The sequence below is a fragment of the Meriones unguiculatus genome, chromosome 15, assembly GCF_030254825.1.
Source record: "Meriones unguiculatus strain TT.TT164.6M chromosome 15, Bangor_MerUng_6.1, whole genome shotgun sequence".
NCBI classification, from domain to species: Eukaryota; Metazoa; Chordata; class Mammalia; order Rodentia; family Muridae; genus Meriones; species Meriones unguiculatus.
This window is the reverse complement of record NC_083362.1, coordinates 23,147,531-23,171,954: the sequence shown is the minus strand read 5'-3', so window position 1 is coordinate 23,171,954 and position 24,424 is coordinate 23,147,531. Positions and strand designations below refer to the sequence as shown.

The 24,424-nt window shown below is 37.7% G+C and overlaps 2 protein-coding genes across 20 annotated transcripts in view; one reads left to right on the top strand and one right to left on the bottom strand.

The window, feature by feature from the left end:
- Positions 1–2,248: 2,248 nt before the first annotated feature.
- Positions 2,249–23,451, bottom strand: Gin1 (gypsy retrotransposon integrase 1). Of its 6 annotated transcripts, none has more exons than XM_060368291.1 (10): positions 23,316–23,441; positions 15,594–15,733; positions 14,506–14,689; positions 13,762–13,907; positions 11,771–11,964; positions 10,638–10,943; positions 8,168–8,359; positions 7,906–8,070; positions 6,810–7,092; positions 2,249–3,633 (listed from the first exon to the last, which is right to left on the bottom strand). In XM_060368291.1, the coding sequence occupies exons 4-10, from the start codon at positions 13,898–13,900 to the stop codon at positions 3,359–3,361; spliced, it is 1,554 nt and encodes a 517-aa protein (XP_060224274.1). In that variant the 5' UTR covers positions 13,901–13,907; positions 14,506–14,689; positions 15,594–15,733; positions 23,316–23,441; the 3' UTR covers positions 2,249–3,358. The 6 variants fall into 6 exon arrangements, with proteins under 6 accessions (XP_060224274.1, XP_021484419.1, XP_021484417.1 ...); XM_021628744.2 differs by lacking the exon at positions 14,506–14,689 and adding an exon at positions 17,573–17,698 and having other exon boundaries at positions 23,316–23,400; XM_021628742.2 differs by lacking the exon at positions 14,506–14,689 and having other exon boundaries at positions 15,594–15,730; positions 23,316–23,451.
- Positions 22,927–24,424, top strand: part of Ppip5k2 (diphosphoinositol pentakisphosphate kinase 2) — a 67,891-nt gene continuing 66,393 nt past the window's right edge. For 5 of the 14 annotated variants that reach the window (XM_060368280.1, XM_060368285.1, XM_060368281.1 and 2 more), the window contains exon 1: positions 23,523–23,713. The gene's annotated coding sequence lies outside the window, so the exon portion shown is untranslated. Of the gene's footprint in view, positions 23,063–23,515; positions 23,714–24,057; positions 24,279–24,424 lie in introns of those variants that run through there. The other 9 variants (XM_060368288.1, XM_060368287.1, XM_060368286.1 and 6 more) reach the window with 5 other exon arrangements.

The following is a 24,424-nucleotide window of genomic DNA, read 5'->3' as shown; positions in this document are numbered from 1 at the left end:
TAAACTGCATTAAAAAAAAAAAAAAAAAAAAAACTAGCATTACACAGTTCTTACTGTGAGAGGGATGGGTACCATTAAGGAAAATAAATAGAAAACAAGTAACAAAACAAAACAAACAAACAAAAAAAACCCCACAAAGTGACAGGAAGCAGTGTGAGCTGTAGCATTGTGCCATCATATTCTGACATAACAATTTGAGTAAGAGAATTTACATCAGGATAGAGTTGGTTCCTGGGCCTGGGAACATGAGTTTAGTTTGACCCTGCCAACAAGATGAAGAACTTGTCCTTGAGAGGTCTGGACTCAGACAACTGTCTCCTTACAACAGATGCTGTTCAGCTCTTGGGAAGTTCCCAGTTTCCCTAGAGTCTGGGATCTTGAACTTAGTTTCTTCCTATGACTAAAGAAAGTCTGAAAATGAAATGGTGGTGCTTGGAAAGTTTCTTTTGCTTGTTCCCAACATTTGGAGAGGAAAATTAATATCCAGATGTAAGAGCTCCCACTACACTAAAGGTAAAGATCTTTATCAAGGAGAGTGCACTAGTTAACTCCATTGTTGTTGTTTCTTAGGAGCAGAAAACTCCTGAGGCCTTTTATTTCCACAATGTGGAAGTTTAACTGGGTGGCGTTTTGGCCTACATTTATCCCAGTGCAGGTCAGTCTTAAAAAGATCAGCCTCCTGGCCAAACCCCAACTAGGGGACAATGACACACAGTGAGTGCATATTCCCATCTCGTACAACACAGTCAAGACAATCTTTCACAGATATACTTGTAGGGCAAGCTCATCAGACAATCCCGCATTTACTTTCTTTCCAGGTGACTCTAGACTGTGTCTGCTTTATAACTAATAATACCTATCACAGTTTCTTTTTGTTAAGCTCTTCATTCTTTTTTCCATGCATTGCTTCAATTTACTTTTAAAGTTGTCTATGTTCACCTACTTGAATTTCTTTCAAACAAGAATTTTGAGTTCTTTTCCAAGCACATTTTATATACAGGCTTCTTAAGAGCCAGCTATTGGTGATTATTTTGAAACTTGGGTGTATGTTTTTCTGATTATACATGACTCAATTTTATTAATTATTTATTTCTTATTTTATGTATGTTGGTGTTTTGCCTGTACATGTGTTTGTATGAGGGTGTCAGAGCCCCCGGAACAGGAGTTATGGACAGTTGTGAGCTGCCATGTGGGTGCTGGGGATTGAACCCAGGGCCTCTGGAATAGCAGCCACTGCTCTTAACCACTGAGCCATCTCTCCAGCCCAAACTCTCATACTCTTATACTGGTATCTGTACACCTGAAAAAGTAGCTACCTCTTCCAGTCTTTATAGATTATTTAGCAGGGAAAGCTCTTTACTAGTCTGACCAGAGTCTGTGGGTTTATCAGATGATAACCTCAGAAGGTTGTTCACAGGGGTCTGTTCCAAGGGGTCATCCTGGTGCCATTATCAACTGGGGAAAATACAAACATGAGGTAAAGGCAGTAAGCAAGCATGAAACACCCCTACAGATGGTAAAATTCAGTGGATTTTTATATATTCATACAGTAAAAATTACCACTGTTTGTGGGGAATGTCAAGGTAAGCCTTTTGGAGGCCTGTAGGGAATGGTGAGTGAAACATCAGTGGTTCCTATGACTCCTCAAAAGTTCTGATCCACTATGCAGTGTTGATTTACTAGGGACTCCTAGCACACCAGTGAAGTCTCAAAAGGGATCCGAGGCTAGGGTGGTGACTGCTTCCCCCTTCTTTAAGGAAGTCTGGTAAGGTGACCTTGTCCACCCCCATCCCTTATCTCCCTTATAGTCACACCGACCTGGTTGATTATTACTGGTGCTTGAGGCTAGCATGGGATGGTCTGATTGGCCTTTCAATCATTTAAAGGCTACTGTTACACTAGATAATAAAGTTAGATCTGCACCTTTGAGTCTGGTCTCCAGAGTCTGATTCCTGGGACTTCAAATGTGCTCTGTCACCACATATGCACCTTCCCCTCTGTTCCTGATCCCCACAACAATTAATGTCAAAACAAACTGGAATTCTACATCCCCAAACAATACATGACATTTAACCATTGTATTGATTTGCACAATGTCTTGGTAAATCCCCTTTGATCCAGGGCTCAGTTCAACATGTTTGCTTCCCTTTACCACAATGCATAGTGTCATTTCAGGAACTAAGCTCCATCACTCAACATTTTTGAGGATGCTGCAATCAGTCACTGATGAGCAAGAAGGACATGTGGGTGGCCAAGAAATAAAGCTTTATTGTTTTAAGTCACTAAACTTTGGGGATAATTTGCAAAAAGAATAATGTAGCCTGATATGACTCATACACACATAACAAAAATCTGATGAGAAATTACTTGGGAAAGAAAAACTTTATTTTTAGATGTTTGGAATCTGCAACTCAGCAATGAATCTGAAAGCTAATTGGCCACCTTAAATAGACATGTAAAATAGGCCAATTCCAAGTCAGATGATCTCCAAAAGAAACTTAGAAGAAAGTGTCTTTCATTGAGCTGAGAAAGGACACGATCATCTTTTCTACCACCCAGGTACTGTAGTAGGCTCCCTTCATGAGCTCTGCTCTGCTGCAGAGAGCAGGATAACGCCACTATAACCATTCCTTTTCACAGTTTCTTTCTAAAATTCTATTTACAATTTCGTTGGTCTGTAATATAAGGTCAGAGACTGAACTGTTTTCCTGACAGTCACTTGTCTTTTAGCCAGAATATGTCCTGCTGCTGAAGCAGATCCAAGTTTGGATCCTAGCACTGCTTACACTGGTTGGGTCTCAACCACCTGTAACTTCAGTATCAAAATATATGACACCTTCATCTAGCCTTTATAGGCATTCACAAAGCCACACCACACACCACAAACACACAAGTAAATACATAAATACAAATTTTAAAAATTTCCAATATGTCAGGAAAAATATTTCATTTCATTCATGTTATTGTTCATGCAGTATTTATTAACTAAAATATAAATAGTTTAAATTTATTTCAAAGGGGGAGACATTCCTGAAACATATTAGAACAGAAAATGCAGTACTAATATTAGAAAAGAGTTTAAAACTCTTCTAGTAGAATTCATTTCCTAAGAAGCAAATGTATTTTGTCTATTCTCTGAGAAATTCCTGAATTTTATGCATTGTATACTTCTGTTACATAAAGTTATGTGTATTCAAAAGTATCACAACCTTAGGCAGGTTTAAAATAAACCTTAAGAATTTAGTTATTAACATAGTACCAAGATAGCTCTTCTATACAACGTATTTAATAGATAAAATACTTACAGCCTAGGAATATATACATTCTATGCAAACATTTAAATTAATTTTAGTATTTACTAACTTAAGTACTCAAGAACTTGATTTGAAGAATCCAGTAGACTGAAAGTCTGTTTCTCAAGAGAATTGTGATCTTCTACCAGTGCAGAGATTTTGGAATTTCTATATTCTAAGAGTTCATGGTCCTTGCTTGAAGCCAGTAACTCACTATCAGCGACACCCATAGTTGCATCTTCTACCAGAATATTTGCCTGGTATACCCCGACTGGGATATCAGGTAACCCAATGTAGTCATGATCTGCTACTATTGAACCTTGCAATAGATACAGACTGTCTGAAAGAAAAGACAGCAACATCACATGTTAGAATTGAAGGTAAACATCTTGTTAAAGTGAAATAGCAAGTGAAGAACAAAACACACTTAATGTTAATAAATAATAATTAGTTATCAATATTAGCTTCTAGAAAGCCCTCTTATTAAGGTGAGCATGTTAGCATACATCTTTAATCCCAGCACTTGGGATGTAGAGGCATAAACTGTATTACTAATAATCTGGACCTCATGAATTTAGTGTCCTAATGCTTGTCTTATTAATGAAACCATTAACTGTCATATCACAACAACAGTCTCCCAAATTGTCTACCCATTAACTCCCCAACCTGTGACTATGTTGCTTAACATGGCAAAAAATAAAAAAAAAAAAAAATCTGGGTAGTCATGAAGTTCAAGCTGCCAACAATCTGCTCCTAAAATTATGGAGATTATCTTAAAATATTTGGGTGGACCCAAGGACAAAGGTCCTCAAATGCAGAAGATGGAGACATTTGAGGCATTGCTGCCTTTGAGAAAGAATAAGGAAATCCACTGTCTTCTCTTCTAGATATTCTAGAAATATGACTTGTCAATGCCTTAATTTTAACCTGATGATACCTGTATAGAAGCACTAAGGTAACTAAGTTTGTGGCAATAAATATGTGTTGCTTGAAACACTAACTCTGTTATGGACTGTTATGACAGCAATATGAAACTTGCATAATGAAAATTATTTCATAAATGTGTTTTTAATCATGAAAGGGGGAATGAGACAAAACTTGTGAGTGAGATAGACCCAAATCTGTCATCAACAAAGCAAACAAATTAAAACCCAAACTGTGTTGGATAGTGGGTCAACAACACAATTATTTATCCCTTGTAAAAGAGATTATGATTACACAGGATCACCAGTATATTTTTAAAAGGTCTTATCAAACTAAGTAGCATAATGTGTTCAGCATCAGGTTGGACAAAATAGCAAACATCCTGCTTAAAATAGCAATGACAAATACTCTTAACCTAGTACTGAAAGTGTTAGCACAGTATTATGTTCCAGATAGAGAAGACAGGAACTTGGCAATGTGAGTCCATCTCTATTAGACTGTGACTCTAATACAGGCAAGGAATCAAGAGTAATATAATATGGTTGATAAATATAAGTGGATACTTAAACTCCTTTTGGATAACGGATGCTAAATTCATGTCAAATAAAAATGTTTGATGGTTAAAGATACTGTTTTCATTAAATTCACTTCATGGACTCTTCAAAATCAGCTGCTGAGCTAAAAGATTTTTAGTAAAATGCATGATGCTGAGGAAAAAGATAGAGTTAACCACATTTAGTTTGTATATTTCTGCCAATGAAACATGAAAAAAAGGATCAAATACTACCAAAGAACTAGTTTGTAGCATGTCTGATAGGAAAATTTAAAATAAATCCACCTATCAACTTCAAATGCCTATGTTCATAGCAATAGTAACACTACAATTTTCTTATAGTATTAAAAGAAACATTTCCAGAAAATTTAAACATCAGCCTAGAACTATATTGCTTCTGTTTAGAAACTTGTGTTCTCAACTTGTTTCTGAAATACTCAGAAGAAAATAATTTTACTTCCTTTTGAATGTCTTTGATAAGAGAAAAACTGAATAATATTAACAAATGCCTGGCATAGCAATATTTTATACGTAAATGTTGAATGAATGAAGGTTAACATATTAAAAGGGATGAAAAGGAAATCTTGGTGAAATTAAAGAACTCATACAATCTCTTTTCCCTACTTAGCTTGTAGAAGTGAGCATCCATAGGCAGCTTTGAAGTGAGAAGACACAAAATGTCCTCTTACAAGGAGGATAAAATTTACCCAAGTTTGCAGTCAGAACAGTCTAAGATAAGTTTGTAGCTAGAGCAACTAGTTCTGCCATTAGGAAGAAAAGTACCACGAGCTCTTAATAGAAGCACTGGGGTCCAGACCAGAAGTGGGTAAGAACTGCTATACTGAAGAGCCCTATAAGGGTTTCATATCTCAAGAAAGGAATAGCGCAAACATAGGTCATTACTTATCGCTTGTTATTTTCTTACATCTATTAAGTAACTTGTTTATATTAAAAATATTGCATCATCATTGATGTAACTTGCACTCAAACAATATTAATACATCATCTTTCTTTTGTTTATATATTACAATCTACCATATATTCATTGTACAGAATGAATATAATATGTAGAGATATAATAAGTACATAATATGCATGTATGAAAATGGTACAATGTATTATGATCTTTACAGAAAAAGCATAATTACAAAATAAGTACCAAATAACTTCCTTTCATTTATCTAACTCAGAGAAGCTCTAGGGAGCAAATACAGCAGAATAAAATAATACTGCAAAAGTAGGGGACTTAATATGAAAACCACGACAAAATGTCATTTAAGTTCTAGAAAGAAAAAGGTTAGATAGCAGGATGCTCTTTGGCATAGTTTGGGACTTTATAAGCTTAATGGAATATTATAATTCTATAGTCTGATAGCATTCTGAGTATTTCCCATCCTCCAGACATACCTATCCCAACCCATGACCACATTAAAAGGAGACATGGTTTTTAAACTCCCTTATTTATCTCACAACTAGATTCTGGACAATATGTTTGTGCTGGGCAATAATCAACCTAGCTGCTATTTTGCCACATAAAAATGAGGCAGGAAGTAATAGGATATTATGCAAAACTGGAGATGGAATCTTCCTTTTCTTGAAACAGGTTCAGCATTTTTCATAGGAATTATGAAAAGTATAAAAGAAGTCAAAACAAAAATCTTGCTTTTTTTGCTTTTATATTATATAATACCAATACTAATACTACTACTAATAGTAGCACACCTACTTGTTTTCTAATGAGAAAAAAGAAAACAAGTGGATTTGGGAGGGTGGAAGGTTGGGGAGGCTCTGGGAGTACTTTAGAGAAGAGGAAAAGGTAACCATAATATACTGTACGAAACAAATCTATTTTTACCAGAGAGGTTTAAATAAGTCTGTGAAAGTACATTTTAATCAAACAGACTACTAGGGACAACTAAAGCTCTATCAAGTTTTATGAAACTTATATAGGGACGCAGTTTAACCAAAGGAGGGAAGGAAGTTTGCTTGACATTGTATTTCAAAGAAAATAAAACAGCAGAGCAGTACTAGGTACTTACCTTGTTCGCTGGCCTCTCTCACATAAGGCCTGAGGTGGGACATTTTGATAGGTCTTTTGAGTCTGGTCCCAGTATTGTCTCTCAGGACAGCACATCCACTTTCTGTAATGTAGTCTATGACACAAGGACCGACCCATTCAGACTGGAAACGGCCATCTTTCCACCAATTTTTCCTCTGTCTTAAAACTTCATGACCCACTTTTAAATGAAATGGATTTAATTGCTTGGGTTTCTTTTTAACAATTTTGGTTTTATTTAGTTCATCCAAATTGTTGTTCTCCATCTGTAAATGCAAAAAAAACCATTATGCCAGACCTTACATCTAAATACATAAAATAATAGCAATGGATATTTACTGAGTTGCTACTGAAATGAAAGACTGAACCCTAAAGAGTTCTTTAAAAATATTTTAAAGTCAGTATCAATACTCTCTCTTTACACAGAAGGTAAAAATACAACAGACTGAGTCATTCTCATTACTTGGATTAGCACAAGTACCAAGTACAAAGTTCTACAATTGCTAAAAAGGAAACAGATTAGAAACTAGGCCTACACATTCTTTTTAAGCTGGTGGTTTTCCTGTCAGTCTCTCAGAATTTCATAGCTTATAAGCAGACTATTTAAGGCTTGGGGAACATGTTCAGTGGTAAATGGCTGACAGAAACCTATGAAGACCTAAGTCCTGATTCCCAGCACCCACTGGACACAGCGGCACACACTGTAACCCTAGCCACTGGGGGAAACCCTGTGGAAAGGGCTGCATCCAGGTGCTCCCAGGTCAGCTGCTACAGCTGAATTAGTGAGCTCCGGTTTCAGTGAGAGACCTATGCTCAAAAAGTAATGACGACATTGGATGTCCATTACTAGCCTCCACACACATGCTCACACATGCACCTGCAAACTCATACATACTCTACATAATGCACATACAACAAAAGTAATAAACAAGATATTACTAAGATAGGCAGAACTTGGCAGAGAACCGCCCTCCCCCCATGTCCACATACTTGAGCATGAACATAATTTTGGACCACTCTTAAAGAAAATTCCTCACTGATTCAGCTTGACGGAGGGAGCTTTTCTAGTAGACAGTCACCTGGTCCGCTGATGTCTTGCTCTCCAGTACTGCATCAGCCTCTCTAACTGCAGCTACAATTTTAGCAAACACACTTGTATTTTCACTACCCACTTCATCAGGACACTCCAATACACAAGGATTCCGATTGAACATTTGGAAATATGGTGTGTTTTTACTAGGCTCCTATTTTTAAGAAAAATAGAAAACATGTAAAAGAAAAAAAATCATTTTATATCCCTGAAAGTGAAAAGTAAACGGTTCGTAACAAAAAGGTACATACCGAATGAGTCACATTGAAGGCAAAGGAAAGAGCAGGCAGATGCTCATCCCAGGTGTTTGGGTGGTCAGCACAGTGTTTGGACAGAAATGTTTTGATAGTGCTAGGTGTACTTTCAGATGAATTAACACTTCCAGAAGCATGAGAAATTATAATATGTTTTGTACCAAATAATCTATACAGTTCTACATTGATCTGAAAAATATGAAAAACAAAACTGTTTAAAGTTCGTATTTCTCCTTCGGTTTAAAAAAAGTTCCAAAAATCCAAGTCTTGTCTTTCATTGATAAAACACTCAGATAAAATACATACGTATTTTGGCCAAGTGCAGGTTGACACATTAAATTCTTAGCATTTTTGTCATCACACGTCAAGGTAATTTTATGGTGTATTACTTACTCCATTTTAAAGACTCAAGCTTAAGCTTTGGGAGTCTAAGCACCTATGTACGCACAACACAGAGGTAGAAGGCCAGGATTCAAAACTAACTTTGTGGTCAAGTAACTTTTTAATTCAGTATACTTTTTTTTTTTTTTAAGGAAAGACTGTCACGGGACACAGTCACTTTAAACCTTTGTACCCAGTTTCCTTATTGTTGAGAAAAATCCTACCCTTAGCTGTCTAGGGGCAGATACAAAGTAATGCTTGTAAGAAATCACGCAAATCTTAGCAAGGAATAAGCATTTTATAGATTTTTAACTGCAAACTATTATTGCTGTTAGAATAATAATTTTTAAACAGAGGACTTCAAAGAAGTCAGAATGAGTTTAGGACATGTGCAGTAGTAAATCTTTCACATGGAAAACAACTCTCTCACTGCCTCAATGTTCTTGCATTTCTTTTTTGTTATGTTGTTTAATTTAGTTAACTTTTGGCAGATGAGTTTCTCCTTGAAAAGAATATTTTATGCAAATAACTCAGAATAATCGTAAAGGTAAAGTTTATCAAAGAAATGCTAATATCTAAACAAACACACATACATGATCCCCAGAAGGTAGACATCGTCATGTGAAAGCTATGGCAGACAGATGTGAAAGCTATGGCAGACAGATGTAAGTTAAAACTGCTACTCACACTCAGCTAGCACTAGCTTTCTTTGTCCCCTGTCCTCCTTGTTAACTGCAATATAAGTATTATGACATGGACTCTGGCAGCCACATTGTCAGCAGAAGATGGTCAGTTACACTCCAAAGATGAAAAGGACAAAGGTATGGGGCTCAGGTCCCCACTGATGCTCACAGCTTTCACGCTAACCTTGTATAGCTTACACTTCTTTTTTTTTTTTTTAATTTTATTTTTCTTATTAGTTACATTTTGTTAACTCTGTGTCCCAGCTGTATCCTGCTCTCTCACTCCCTCCCCAACCCCACACTCCCTCCCTGGTCTCCTCCCTGCCCCTTTCCAAGTCCACTGATAGGGGAGGTTGACCCTGTTTTATCAGGTATCTTCAGGGTGGCTGCAAAGTCCTCTTCTGTGGCCTAACAGGACTGCTCCTCCCTTGGGGGGGTGGGGAGGTCAAAGAGCCTGCCCTTGAGATCCTGTTAGAAATAGTCCTTGTTCCCCTTACTATGGGAAACTACTTGGTTACTGAGCCACATCCGAGCCACGGGCCACATTCGAGCAGAAGTTCTAGATTATATCCATAGATGGTCCTTGGTTGAGTGTCAGTCTCAGAAAAGACCCTATGCCCAGATATATTAGCTTACACTTCTTTTACCTGAGTACAAAATAAGCTTCTGTTTCAATTTTTGTTTTAGCAAAGGGAGAAGAATCTCTGTTGCCTGCACCTGAGCATGACTCCTCATCCATTCTTCTGTGGGAGACTACAAGGACATTTTGTCCTGTGACTACTCTATAATGAACAGCGTGGTGATATTTAGATTTTATAGTCATAAATTTAATTAACTGCTGAAAGAAAAGAATGGAGGAGAAATCTACTTGTACATGCTATTTTCCACTTTGCTCCACTGTACTTAACAGTGCCATGTGTGACAAGTTATGACTTTGTATGCTATTATTAATCTGCAGCATTAGTGAAGCCCTTTAGTTTATATACCTATTATCACAGCTACCTATGTAAATACATAAATACATACATATGAAATTATTCTTTATATCTTTAATATGATATAAATGTTTAATTCTTTCCCGTTTGTTAATATCATTTTATTGTATTTTTTTTTTACTTTTGGTTGTTCTTAAGCTAGAAGCAAACAAATATTATTTGGTTCAATCATCTCATTTTAGTTTGAAGATATCAGAAGATTGTAGGTTTACAATTACTTAGTGGTAACTTAATAATAAATTTCTGCTTTCCTAATTTCTAGTTCAACAAATCTAGTAGAATACATTATACACCTCCATATCTACAGCAATTTTTTTGAATGTATTAAATACCCTATAAAGCACAAAGCACTGTGTTCCAGACAATGAAAGAGTGAATATGCTCCCAAATGCGAGCACTTTGTCCTACCTGTTCAATGAACTCATCTCTTTGGTCCATTACTATTTTCTGAGGAGGTCCGTATAAGAAAAATATATTGATAATAGCTTTAGAAATTTCTGATGCTGAAACATCACATAAAGGCAAAATCATAACCCATTTTGTGAACAAATCTGTCATGATTATAGCATACACATGACTTCTGTTGCTTGTATGGAAAGGTCCCATCAGATCAACAGTAACTACACTCCACGGGCTTCCCACCACGGGAAGGTGCTGCTGAGGTGCTACGATAACTGTATTTTTTGCTACTTGGCAATGCTGACAAGCATATACCTACAGAGAGGCACACAATAAGGAAAATACACATACATGTTAAAATATTCACTATAATATAAATCAATTTTATAGAGCAGATCTGAAAATGGTCAATAGGTCCTTTGTTTCTTTTAGGAAATTTACTGCCTGAGAATAGCCCATCAAATGAAGCCTTTTATTTGGAACATCAAGCAAGTATCAGTCATAACAATGTGTGGCTAATAAGTCCAAACAGCTGCACCACGAAAGCTCCTCATTGCTACTCTGATTAAATGACAATCTCAATGGGGGTCTTATTCAAATGCAACAGAATTTTGGTTTACATTCAAACATACATGAAATCAACACATCTTAAAGTAAATTTTCAATTATTTTAGTTTTAGTTGACACAAAACATTTCTATATCTACTTGTGGTACCTCATTTATGTAATCCCTTGACCTAGCGTGCGAAAGCTGGAGAGCTGCCATAGTCACAGATCTGGGCAACAGGGTAAATCAAATCCAGTCGGGTTATGTAATAACCCTTTCTCAGGGAAAAAAAAAAAAAAAGGAAGAATATAAAAGAGTTCAATGGGCTAGTTCTCAATAATATCCTACCAAAATATTACATTTTTTTAGTTTGATTTACGTCCTGCTGATTTAATGTTGAATATACTTAATATAAGAATGACTCAATACAAAGGAAAATAAAGATACCTTTAACTTAAATGTTTTCTTAGTTCAAAAATAATGCATAATGTACTTACCCCATGGTTGATATATACAGTACATTTTAAGCAACACTGAGCTCTTTATTTACTAGAAGGACAATAAAAATTTTCTAAGCATTGTTTAGAAGCCATACCCACTGTTTGACATCATTGGTCACAGAGGTCCAATAGTAACTAGACTCTACTAGAGTGAGAGTTCTGGATATTCCGTGATGAACACCAGTGCCATTTTCATGGCATTCTCTTAGGACTTTCTTTTTTTCCTCTTCTGAAACAACTACCAAACGGTTTTGTTTTCTGTCTTTTCCAACATAAAACAGCTTTTTTTCTGAAATGAATGACATAAAAAAACGTAATTTTTAATGCTCTATAGTGTTAAGACAATTATAGCCTTAAGTTAAAACCATGAAGGATTTTAATGTTTTTACAAAATCTTTCCTTAAAGCAGAGTATTGACTTTCAACACTATTCCCATGCATACTTAAGATCCAGAAGAACTGATGCGTGCTATAACCATGTAGGTGTCAACCGTAATAGGGTAAGCTTGCTCACCACAGCCTGTGATAACTATGAGAATCTGAAATGACCTTTCTATGGGAGCACTCAAAGTAGAAAAACACTTGTGGAAGCCAAAAATGACTTAGGTACAAACTTTTCTGAAAAACTCATTATAACTGTGTGTGTGTGTGTGTGTGTGTGTGTGTGTGTGTGTGTGTGTGTAAAAACACCATTCCTTTCCTTGTTCTGATTTGAGTAAAGGTGAGGATGGCATAGTGAGGAGGAACACAATTCTCAGTTCTCTTTTCCTCTGAAGATACCTAAGCGAAGAAGCAAGCAGGAAAAAGGGAGAACCATTGTTTCTCCAGTTCATATGGGGTAGCTATGCAGACTTCAGAATACATCGTTAAGATACTAAATCGAGGAATAAGCTTAGCTCTTCAATTAGAAGGCAGGCAACTGGAAAGCAGAATCCTATATTTCACTCAGTATATCTCTAAGGCCTAGAATGTAACTGGCACACCACAGAAATTCAATAAACCTTTTTGACATGAATGAATGAATGAATGAACCTCTACTTTAGTGTAAGGGGTCTGCCTATTGTTAAGAATAGGAGTTACTGACAGGAATTGGTATAGGGACATATGAAGAGACATTTATTGACGACCTTAGAATTTATGATCTTATTACTGACCTGATTTAGAGAAAGCTTTATCTCTAAGAAAAACTCACACTAACATTAATTTATTTATCTGTTGACTATGCCTTTTGCTTATCTCATGACGTTTGCTTTCCCATTTGAAGGAGGAGGAAAGGAGGAAAAGCTGTCAAAGCCTTCATAATTGCCCTACTGCCTTTCAAATATTTAATGTATTGATGCAGTGTAAAGGCAAGAAAACAAATGCAATCCTGAGAATAATTAGCAGTACAGTGTGGGGAGAGAAGCAGGTATGTGGATAAGCTCAGTTATGGATAGTTAGTCTTCCATCCTCTAAATGTTGACCGAGTTAACATTTTCATACAAAGAATCACATAATTTCTTTATCACTGTGGCATCAATAGCTAAAGGTACATCATGTAAGAACCATTAGGTAACAAAAGCAAGAGAAATTAATTTATGTAACTTTCACAGTATTTCTTTTTATTATTAGTTTACTTTACACCCTGATCACAGCTTCCCCTCCCTCCTCTCCTAATTTTATTTGATCTACAAGTTAATAGGTCATTTTCTTTTCTTTTTTAGACTTAGACTTATTTTTTATTTGAAATTATGTGTATGTGTTTGACTATGTGCAGTGGAGTGCTATATACACTAAGACTAGAGGCCCAGATCCCCTTGGAACTGGAGTTAGACATGGCTGTGAGCTGCCCACCAGGGGCAGTGAAAATGAAACTCAGCTCCATCAGTCTATGCTCTTAGCTACTGAACATCTCTCATTTCCTTAATATGCCTTTTTCATGCTTACCAGCCTTCAGCTGGCTTTACTGTGACTTTTATGTTACTTTTGAGTATGATCTTCAATTTAACTGATAATGTTTTAGCAATAACCAAGTAATAAATTTCCAAGGGGTCTACAAACACATGTGAAAAAGAATCTATAACTAAAGATTCAGACATTAATTTTACCTTTGAAGACAAATTTCTTTGCTGCTCGTCTTATGCCACTTCTCTCACTTGACAGTGTAGTTGGATGGTATTCCCCTGTTCGCTTATAGTATGCAATCTGTTTAAGATGAAGGTCGCCATTTTTCCCACTACGAACCATCTTGAACCTAGGTAAGATTATTTAAAGATGTTACTTGAATGACAAGCTAATTCTGTTCCTATTTTGGTTCAGGCTTCTGTCACATTTATGCTTATGCATGAATTGAGCATTCCCAGAATATTATCTGTGAGGGAGATAATTGCAGTGCAGAACAGAGACAGAGTGATATCTATACACTAAAACATCTGAATGCTAATTTTGAGATCCACCATGACAAATTATCTTTCCTCCTCCATTTTTGTCCTGTGCTCTGTTCTCCCCCAGGGATATCCAGGCCCTGTGCACTGAGCTGGACTGGAGGGGCAAAGCCTGGCTGGGGCAGGTGGATGCAATGCAGGATCTTGATCCGTGTGCAAGGGCAAAGAACACACACTCAGGAACAGCTTCCAAGAACTGGTTAGTTATTGGGGGATGTATATATGTCCCTGGGGAGGTGGCCAGGGTCTCTAGGGCAAGGTTTGTGTGATTCTGTACATCTGGCCGGGACAATGGTGTTGGAAGATACTTCATCTGCATACTCAGAGGCTGGGGAGTGTGTGTGTGGGCACCTTATAAGGTCAAGCAAGGAGTGAAGCTTGATAACTGTCAAGGTAATAAATTCTTACTAGGGTTGATGGTGGGGCAGCGGACTTTATGGCGCCAGGTTGGGAGGTGGGAGGGAGCCAACTTCTGCTGTCCTCATCTGAGGTATCTGGGTTGAAGCTCTCCTTGACACTTCCTCCATAACCCTGGGCCATTACAGTCCTACACTTCATGTGATATAAGAAATGCTAGATTTCTTCTGTAATACTAGGAAAAAGAAGGAAATGTGTGAGTACAGTTCAGAAGTTTGCTTGGAGTCTCTTACTGCCGTCAAAAGAAATGTTATTCACAAAGGTTGATTTTATGTAGTATTTAAGGATGGAAACATATGCTTACATTTCTTTTAAATATATTAAAGATTACTACAAAGCAAAAAATAAAAAATAAAAATAAACCTCTACTCAAATCACATCTGATTTTTTTATAACTGTTTACATGATAAACGAGAATGGTTTAGCAACCAGACTCTATTAGCTCTGAGCTACACATAAACCTAGCTCTCCTTTAACAAAAGTGTCAAATAAATAAAACAATATCCCTTTCCATTATGGACTATCATTAATATGGGGATATTTTCAAAGTAAAAGAAAACATTTTTCCCCCACATTTTTGGTGGCAAGAGTGACACTACTGTAGTTATCTAGCTGGCTAGCAACTTAATCATCCAGGTTAATTTTTGGTCCTTCTTTCCTGGCTGCCTTGCTCTAAGAGACTGACCCTGGGAGGTTGTATTTGTAGTTTTCAATAGAAATTGTCCAACATAAGGCATTGGCAGTTGGTCTCTCTCTCCACGACTCTGAAAATAGAAGTATCACTACAGTTCCTTCAAAATCCCAAGAATGTATTCTCTGCTGGAACTCTGATACCAATTTCAAAATTCTAAAGAAAATATGGGCCTGCCCATTAACATATCTAGGCATTGTGATAACTAATCTTGGTTGTTAGCTTGAGGTACCAGGGAAGAGGGAGCTTCAACTGAGAAATTGCCTTCATCAAACTGGGGGCCACTATAATATACAGGTTCTGTAATGCTAAGATAGTCGTATCAGAACCTACAAACAGGTTAATGCAGTTATAAGTTATTATCATCAAACAGTGAGTTTTAATTCACCTTTTTTGGAGACGGTCTTGATGAAGCTCACTCAGGTTTACCTTGAGACTTGTAGTCCTCTGCAGAAGAACTTTAATTCAGAACATAGCTGCTCTGGTAAGAGATCACATCCAAAGACCTTATAGATCTGTGTGATTCTGCTGGAATATAGACATAGACATGCCTTTAATCCCAGGAGATAATGGCAAGCAGATCTCTGAGTTCAAAGCTAGCCTTTTATAGATAGAGCAAGTTTCCAGTAAAAAACACACACACAAAACCAAAAACAAACAAACAAACAAAAAAACAGCATATGTCTAGATGTGGTGATACACACCTTTAATCCCAGCACTTAGAGGAGACAGAGGCATGCAGATCTTTGAGTTCTGTTCAGGCAGTTTGGTTGAGTCAGTAAGTTGAAAGGCAGTTTAGGGGAGCTGAATTCATGGCAGTTTAGTTTGTGGAATAAAGAAGCAGTTTTTACCAGGACTGTTTTACAGAGACAGGTTGAAGAGAGATCAAGCTAGACACAGATAAGGACAGAACGAGCCAGAGAATAAACCAGAAGATTAGAACAGATTGTTAAAGTTAGTCTGAGGCCAAGCAGAGCAATTCAGCAGAAGCTGAGATAAGCCAGTTTGAATCAGTCAGCTTGGAGAGGAGTTTGAGGCAAGTCAGCTGAGTTGAACCAGCTAGCCAGAATTCAGAAAGAGTTAGAAAGGGTGACCTTATTCAGCAGTAAGTCTCAGAGGCTGTAAACATTCTAGGCCTAGATCAGATTGTATGGAGGCTAAAAGCTTCCAGGACAAAGCCCAAGCTAGCAGATGGAGGAAATAAGCCTCTGAGACAACAATTACATCAGGAGAATAAAAGATACTTTTATAGTCCTCCTTTCTTAGCCCTAAGTCCTAGAAATAGAGGCATGCATTGCTATACCTTGCATAACCCACTTTCAACTAGAGCTATTAGTCATTTTATAGTAGATGGCTATACTTCAAACAAATGACAAATGTAGCTATTATGGTTTCTAAAGCATCTTTAAAAGCAGCAAACCATCACAGCTCAGAGGTACAATGCTTGACTAGGATATATATGGCCTTGTTTTTAAACTCCAACTGTGCACATGCACAGTGCACCTACACACAGACAGAAAGACAGAGACACAGATAGACACAGACACACACACAATTATCTGGCATATGCTAGGCACAAATTTGGAGACACAATAAAGATTAAAAAATGTAATAAACAAAATATATATAATAAAAATAAAATGCATATGCTCCTGATTCCCATGAAATTTACATTATATGGAGTTAGAGATTATTTTGAAAGCTAGGCTCAAGCTGCATTATTCATAGTAGTTTAAAAGTAAAACGGACCCAAGTGCCTAATGACAAAAAAAAAAAAATTGGATATATACACACAATGAAATATTATTCTGCCTTTAAAAAGAGCTAATTCTAACACATGCAAGAACATGGATGAATCCTGAGGACATTATGCCAAATAAAATTTTATAAAAAGGTAAATATTGCCATATTCAGAGAAATAGAAATTAGAATGGTAGTTCCCAGGACTAAGGCTATGGGTGGTAGAAATTGTCATCTAATGGTACCGTTTTATATCCTTCTGTAAATCAGAAACATGCTTGACGGAGCCAGTGAGAGCATGGGGTCAGGACATTAAAGCTTTTCCTTGAGGTCCTGATATATGAAGGAATACAGCTCCTTCTCTAAAACCTGGAATATGCGTGAAGGCAGGGCCTTGGGGAGCTGTAACTCCCCAAGAGTTAGATATGGAGAACCCAACTCTTTCTACTGAAAGGAGTGATGTTTAAGAGAGCCAAGGCCACTGTATGCTCAATTTGTGATGCTCCTGAGATACTTGTTGCTCCCTTTGCCCTTGGTTACATTCCTGCTGACTTTGTATCAGTGTGTGATGGCTTTCCACTGACACTGTCCCTTCTTCCCCCCAAACCTGTTCTTAAGATGCTGTACATTTTAATAAACTTGCTTGGCATAAGCTATCAGCGTTGGTAAGATCCCTTGATCCTGGCTCTCCTATCTTCTTGATCTTCTCATCCTCTGGTCATCCCTCTTAAGATCCTGTCACTGAAGAACCACCTATTAGTCCAGGACAATACAATACTTTACTACAATTTAAAACATTATTATTTAAAGCAGCTTACAAAGCAGTAGTTTCCATTGTTATTTTTCATTCATACTTAGTTCCTGCTGGCCATCCCTCTCACCTCCCCCTCTTTCTAACCTCCACATTCTTCATACCTTTCCACTCTCTGTATTCTCTTTTCTACTTTCATGTCACAAGTTTTCATCTGGTCTCCATTACTCTCCCTTAGAACCTTCTTTCCATCCTGTCATGGACCCTTTCCCTTTCCTGTCCTCTACACCTAACCATTTCTAAATTAACACACTAAGTCTTAAAAATTAGAGCTAAGAAGAAAAAGTCTGAACATGGGAGAACATGTGATAACTCTTTTTCAGCCTGAGCCAACTTAGGATAATATTTCACAGTTCCATTCCTTTTTGTTTTGAAAAGTTTGTAATCTCATTTCTTTTTATGGCTGGATAAAAGTCTATAGTATGTATGTTCTACACTTTCATGACAAACACATTCTATGATGGACATCTGCACTGATTCAATTTCCTTGTTATTGTGAGTAGAACAGTAGTAGGCAAAGATATGCAAATGTCTCTGTGAAAAGATATAGAGAGCTTTGGTATATGCTCAGAAATTGTTTAATTGGATCACATGGACATTTTATTTTTAATTTTGAGAGAAGCACCCAAGCTTACTTCCATAGTGTTGTACCAGTTTATACCCCCACCAAGACTTAAGAGTTCCCTTTTCTCACATCTTCAGCCTGTTTTGTTGTCCTTTGATTTTTTTAATGACAGTTACTCTTACTGGTCTGAGATGGAATTTCAACTTTGCTTTAATTTGCATTTACCTAGTGGATAAAGAAATTAAGCAATTAAAAAAAAAGTTTTAGCCATTTGTATTTCTCTTTTGAGAATTTTCTGCAGTCCTTTACCCATTTAAAAAATTAGATTCTTCATTTTTTTTCTTTAGTATTTTGATTTCTCTCCAAATTCTAGGTAGTAATCCTCTACCAGATGTATACCTGGTAACAATTTTTCTCTTTTCACTCAACTGTATCCTTTGCTGTACAGAAGCTTTTCAATTTTGTGACATACCTGTACTAGTTACTCGGTCACTTTTGCTCCAAACTACCTGGCAAAGCACCTAAGGAAGTACTTCACCCCGACAGGAAAGTCAGTCAGCAGAGGTGAGGCAGCTGGGTACACTGCATTCCCCTGAAAGCTGAGCCCTAGGAATATTAGCGCTTGAAGTTATAAGAGGTCTTCCCACCTCAATTAATTTTATCTAGTCAGTCTCCCAGAAAGGCATTCTGAGATATTTGTCTCCTAGGTAATTCTAGATCCTGTCCAGGTGACATTCATTTTCCAGTGTCATTTTTGATTGTTGGCCTTATGCCCCAAGTAACTTGAGTCCTATCCACAAGTTCCTACATCTTGATGTATTTCCCCTGCTTTTCCCTCTAGCAGTTTCAGAGTTTCAGGTCTTATGTTAAAGTCATCGAGGCATTTGGAATTAACTTTATACAAGGTGAGAGATAAGGATCTAAGTTTTTGTACAGGTAGATTTCCAGTTTTCTATGCCCCATTTGAGAAAGAGGCTGTCTTTCTTACTACAACTTTTGGCATATCTGTGAAAAATCATTTCACTATAGCTGTATAGGTTCAAATCTGGAACATGCCAGTGCCAAGTTGGTTTTGTGACTATGGTTCTGTAATGTAACTAGAAATCAAATACAGAGATACCGCCCACCCTTCTAAATTTTTGATCAGGATTTATTTGGTCACATTGAGGACTTCTTTGTTTCCAAATGACTTTTGATTTTTTTTAAAGTATTATGAATAATGGCATTGAGATTACAGTCCTTGTTCCCCTTACTTTGGAAAACTACTTGGTTACTGAGCTACCACAGGCCACATCCAAGCAGAAGTTCTAGGTTATATCCATAGATGGTCCTTGGTTACAGGATCTCAAGGGCAGGCTCTTTGACCTCTCCACCCTCCCAGGGAAGGAGCAGTCCTGTTAGGCCACAGAAGAGGACTTTGCAGCCAGCCCTGAAGATACCTGATAAAACAGGGTCAACCTCCCCTATCAGTAGACTTGGAAAGGGGCAGGGAGGAGACCAGGGAGGGAGTGTGGGATTGGGGAGGGAATGAGAGAGCGGGATACAGCTGGGACACAGAGTAAACAAAATGTAACTAATAAGAAAAATAAAATAAAAAAAAAAAGAGATTACAGTCCTTTTGGTAAAACAGTCATTTCATAATACAGATTCTTGTAATCCAAGAGCATAGCACAGGATTCTTCTTCCAGGGTTGTCATTTTTGTTTATTTGTATTGTGTTTGAGGCAAGGTCTCATCGTGTAATACTGCCTGGGTCTGGAACTCCCTATATAGACCAGGCTAGCCTTGAACTCAGACATCTACCTGCCTCTGCAATGGAATTAAAGGCACAACCACACCAGGCCTTACTTTCAAGTTTGTGTTACAGAGCTCTTGTTTACTCCGAGGTTATGTTATGATTTAGACAACTGTGAATAATAACCTGTCCTTGTTTGCTTCCTCAGGATGTTTGTTAATCATGTACAGAAAGGCTCCAGATTTTTCTGTTAACTTTTTATCCTGTCACTGGCTCAATTTTAAACAATTCTAAGAGTTTTCTGATTTGCAAATAATACTTTGACCTCTTCCTTTCCTATTTGTATCCCTTTTATTTGCTTATATTATCTTCTAGTTCAAGAAAACAGAGATTTGGCTTTCATGAAGGGTATTATCCCAAAAGGCCAATTCTAACAACAGGGCTTCTCCAGGCCATTGGAAACAGAGAAAGGAAAACATATGACTGAAGGCATGAAGTGCTTTGGAAGGTAGGGACAATATTTAACACAAATAAAGAAAGCAAAAGTGAAAATTAGTAACTTCATTAACATTTTAATTCCCCTCAAATTGACCTACAGATTCAGTGCAATCCAACTTGAGAATTGGCAAGTTAATGCAATTATCTAGTTTTATTCTTTGTTAGGATGGGAATGATTTAGTTTTTTTTTTTTTAATCTTCTAGATAGACTTTTATAGATAGTTCAAAAAGAAATAATTTATTTCCATTTTACCCCATCTTTTGTAAAAACCAGTAAATCTAGATATGTGAAATCAAAAGATTTAGAAGAATTAAAATGACTTTGAAAAATTATGTATGTAAAAAAATTCATATCAGCTGATTTTAAGTCTGTGGGACTGGAAAAATGACAATTGTTCATCAGACAGAACAATGCTTAGAAACAGTCACTAAGATATGGAAAAATTATTTTCAACAAGAGTACCAAATAAATGATAGTTTTCAAGAAATGCTGGAACAATTAAAGACCCATATATATAAAACAGATGAAGTTTAATTCACATCACACAATACATGTAAAAATTAGCTTACAATGAGACACAGACCCATACTTAGGGGAAGAGAAAAACATAAAATAAAATGCTGTGAGCTTAAGTTAGACTAAGGATTAAGTATAAAGCAACATTTCTGGAAAAAAAAAGATTAAAAGGTTTTTAAAAGACACTGCTAAGAAAAATGCAGTTGAGGAAATATAGTATTAAGACAAAGAATTGATGAAGAACTCTCAAAGCTTAACAAGAAAGCCAACAACCTAACTTTAATCATGGGTATGAGATCTGAACCAAGAATCCATGAAGGAGATAGCATTAATAAGAACCTGAGAAACATTTCTCAACATCATTAGATAATGGAGAAATGTCAAAGTATAGCCATAAAACGATATGAGTATACAAACATACACAACGAAAACCTGTTAGTACTAAGTGTTACCAAAGAAGCTCCACAGTGTTGGTGAGAACATATAAAGAATTATGGGATGTTTGGAAGGCTGACAGTAACAATTTCAGACCTAGGTCTTAAAGACTATGCTTGGGAAAAAGCTGCAATAATTGTCCCCTCTTTTCTAAAAACAAAAAGATAAATGAGTTTTTAAAAGTCTTTTGCAATGGTAAAATTATATATAATCATTGTTTTATTTATATATTTTCACTCAAGTGGTTTAAAATAATAGAACCTTCTTACTCAGAATCTATCAGAAGATATTTTTAAATATTTTATTAATATTTTAGAACAATATTTATGCTTTACTTCTGATAGTAAAATCCAGAAGACCTGATGAGAGGTATTACTTGCTTTTTTTTTTCTGTTTCTTTTTTTGGGTATCTGTAGCCAAGGCTGTTCTGGAATTAGGTAGATGGGGTTGGCTTCACATTCATGGTGATCCTCCTGCCTCAGTCTCTCACTTGTATATACTTTATAATGACTTATATTACTGTTTAATGTAGTTCATCAACTGCTGCTTGTGAGGATAGAGACATGAAAAAGAGAAACAGTAACTGCATAAAACAGAAAAACATTACAATTGTAAAGACTATTTTAGGACTTTAAAAATGTTTTCAAGAAATTTAGGAACTAGAAAATGTATTAAAGATGGCTAATCACAATGTCTTCACAACTTAGTTTAAGAATTAGAAAAGCTATTGATGGTGGCTCATCACAACTTCTAGTGTTGTGAGGTCTTGAGGTTATTTGGTTAAGATTTTTACTCTCTGTTCCTTGCACAACGTCAAACAGAACAAATATTTTACCGATACTTATGGCTTAACTTCTTCAATATTTTTTGTGTACCCAATAAAATTAAAGTGATTAAATATCTCTCTAACTAAGGACTTTTTTAATCTTGCCTACCAGCCACAAAGCTACCGTTAAAGTCAATGAAAGGTTACAGAAATTTTGTATTTCAAGTCAAAAAAAACATAAAACTTGTAATATTTTAATAAACACAGTAATTTGGGTCTAGAATTCTGACTTTGGAATTATTCTGCCTAAATCTCTGAAAACTGAACCAGTACATTTTATATTAACTGGAAAAAAAGCTGGGAATTGACTCCAGGCCATATACTGCCTCCCTTGTGTATAAATTCGTTTCAGAAGAAATCCCTTTACTTCCATATGCATACAAATAAAGCCTCCCAGGACAAATTCATGTCCATTTTGAAAATTCTCTACCGAGGTTCGAATTCTCCAAGAAGGGAGAATTCAGTGAGATTTTAAAAAGTGTATTTTCCCTTTAAAGCCTGGTGTTAAGAGACTCCCCACCCCGTGCCCCAGCCTCCCCGACCTCATTTCTTTACTTTGGTGTAGGTTTTCACACTGAGTGGTTACTAAGATCCAGGGTGAGACATTTCTAGCGTCAGACAAGCGCCACCCTCGGGTTTTGGATGCAGTCTAGCATTCGCAGCTGCCAGCACGGGAGCATTCCGTCAGCATCTTCACAGCTGGTTAACTGACTCCTGACCGCCAGGCCCAGGTAATCCTTGCAAAGGCAAGTGACCGTTGACAACTCAATTACAGAGTCCTCCCTCTATGCAGCCAGCTTCCGCGTGGCTTTAATGCTCACAGCCCTCCCGCTACGACGGCGCCTGCGCGAAACCTCCACCCAGCCAAACCCTTTCTCTGAGCAGACGAAGGGGACCGTTTTTAAAGTTGCTGTAATGTTACGTCTCCGTTAAAAAATAATAATCTAAAAGCGTACGACAGAGCACACTAGAATGACCACTCACCGAAGTGGTCCTAAATGCAAACCGCAGGTTTTAACACTCCTCTCGCGACTTATCTGGTGCCGCCGGAAGCGGAACTACTGAGGTCGGATTGCTGGTAGGGGCTGTGGAACCGGAAAGCTTGGGCGGATCGTTGGTCCGCCGGAAACTGTTCCGGCCGGGGCAGTTTCCGAGTGAGACTGGTGGGGAGCAGGCGGGGCAGAGGCGTGTCGGAGACTCCGGAGGTGTAGCTGTGCCAGCCGTTCCACTGCTGTTGAAGAGGGAAGACTCAGTCCACGCCTCCGAGAGCCTCCTCTGCCGGAACATCTCACCCTTATCCCCGCAATTAAAGGGGTGGAACCGAAACCTGGATGGGCTCAACCATCTCCCTCAGATCGCGTGGTGACTGCAGCCCGCGGCAGGTGAGGAGCGGGAGGTCGGTGGCGCACCGGAGCCAGACCCTAAGGCTCACGGCCGCCTCTCGGTGTTTGCTTTGTCTCTGCTCTACTCTGCGGACCCTAAACACGTGCTCTTGCAAGAGGCACGAACACTAGCGGATGACAACGTGGTCTTGGAGGAGTGACAGTACAACCCGCGGGTCCTTTCCAGGCTTGCTGTCTCTTCCACTTCCCGCGTCGCTTCCTTTTTTTTCATTTCTAGGTTTTGAAAAGCCAGGAATTTTAGTGCAGCTGCCCAGGTTCTACTTCCATCTGAATCTCCTTCCACAGAGGTGTGCTGCGTTGTTTGGGTTCTGCTGTGGGGAGAGGTGCCTGGTTCGTTCTTTAGTCTTCATCACTCTGCCAGTCTTTGCTTTCCACACCCACTTTCAAAGAACAAAAGCGCTGTGTGCGGCGGCTTTGCTTAGGAAGATACGAGGTTGCAGGTCAATGCCGCACCCACACGTTATTGATAAGACAGCGTTGCGTCCTCCCCTGTAGGTAATGACCTTTGGATCTCATTCTCGAGGCCCTGACGGCGTACTAAGAGGTACCGTTCTTGGAGTTTTGTGGTAATGGTCGTCTTGTTTTCAGCGTCCTGGATAAGTAAGAAGCATGGCTGACTTCTGCTTCATCGCCCTAGCTTACACTAGGACAGGGTTTTGTTTTTTTTTTTCTCTCTCTCTCAGTTACAGT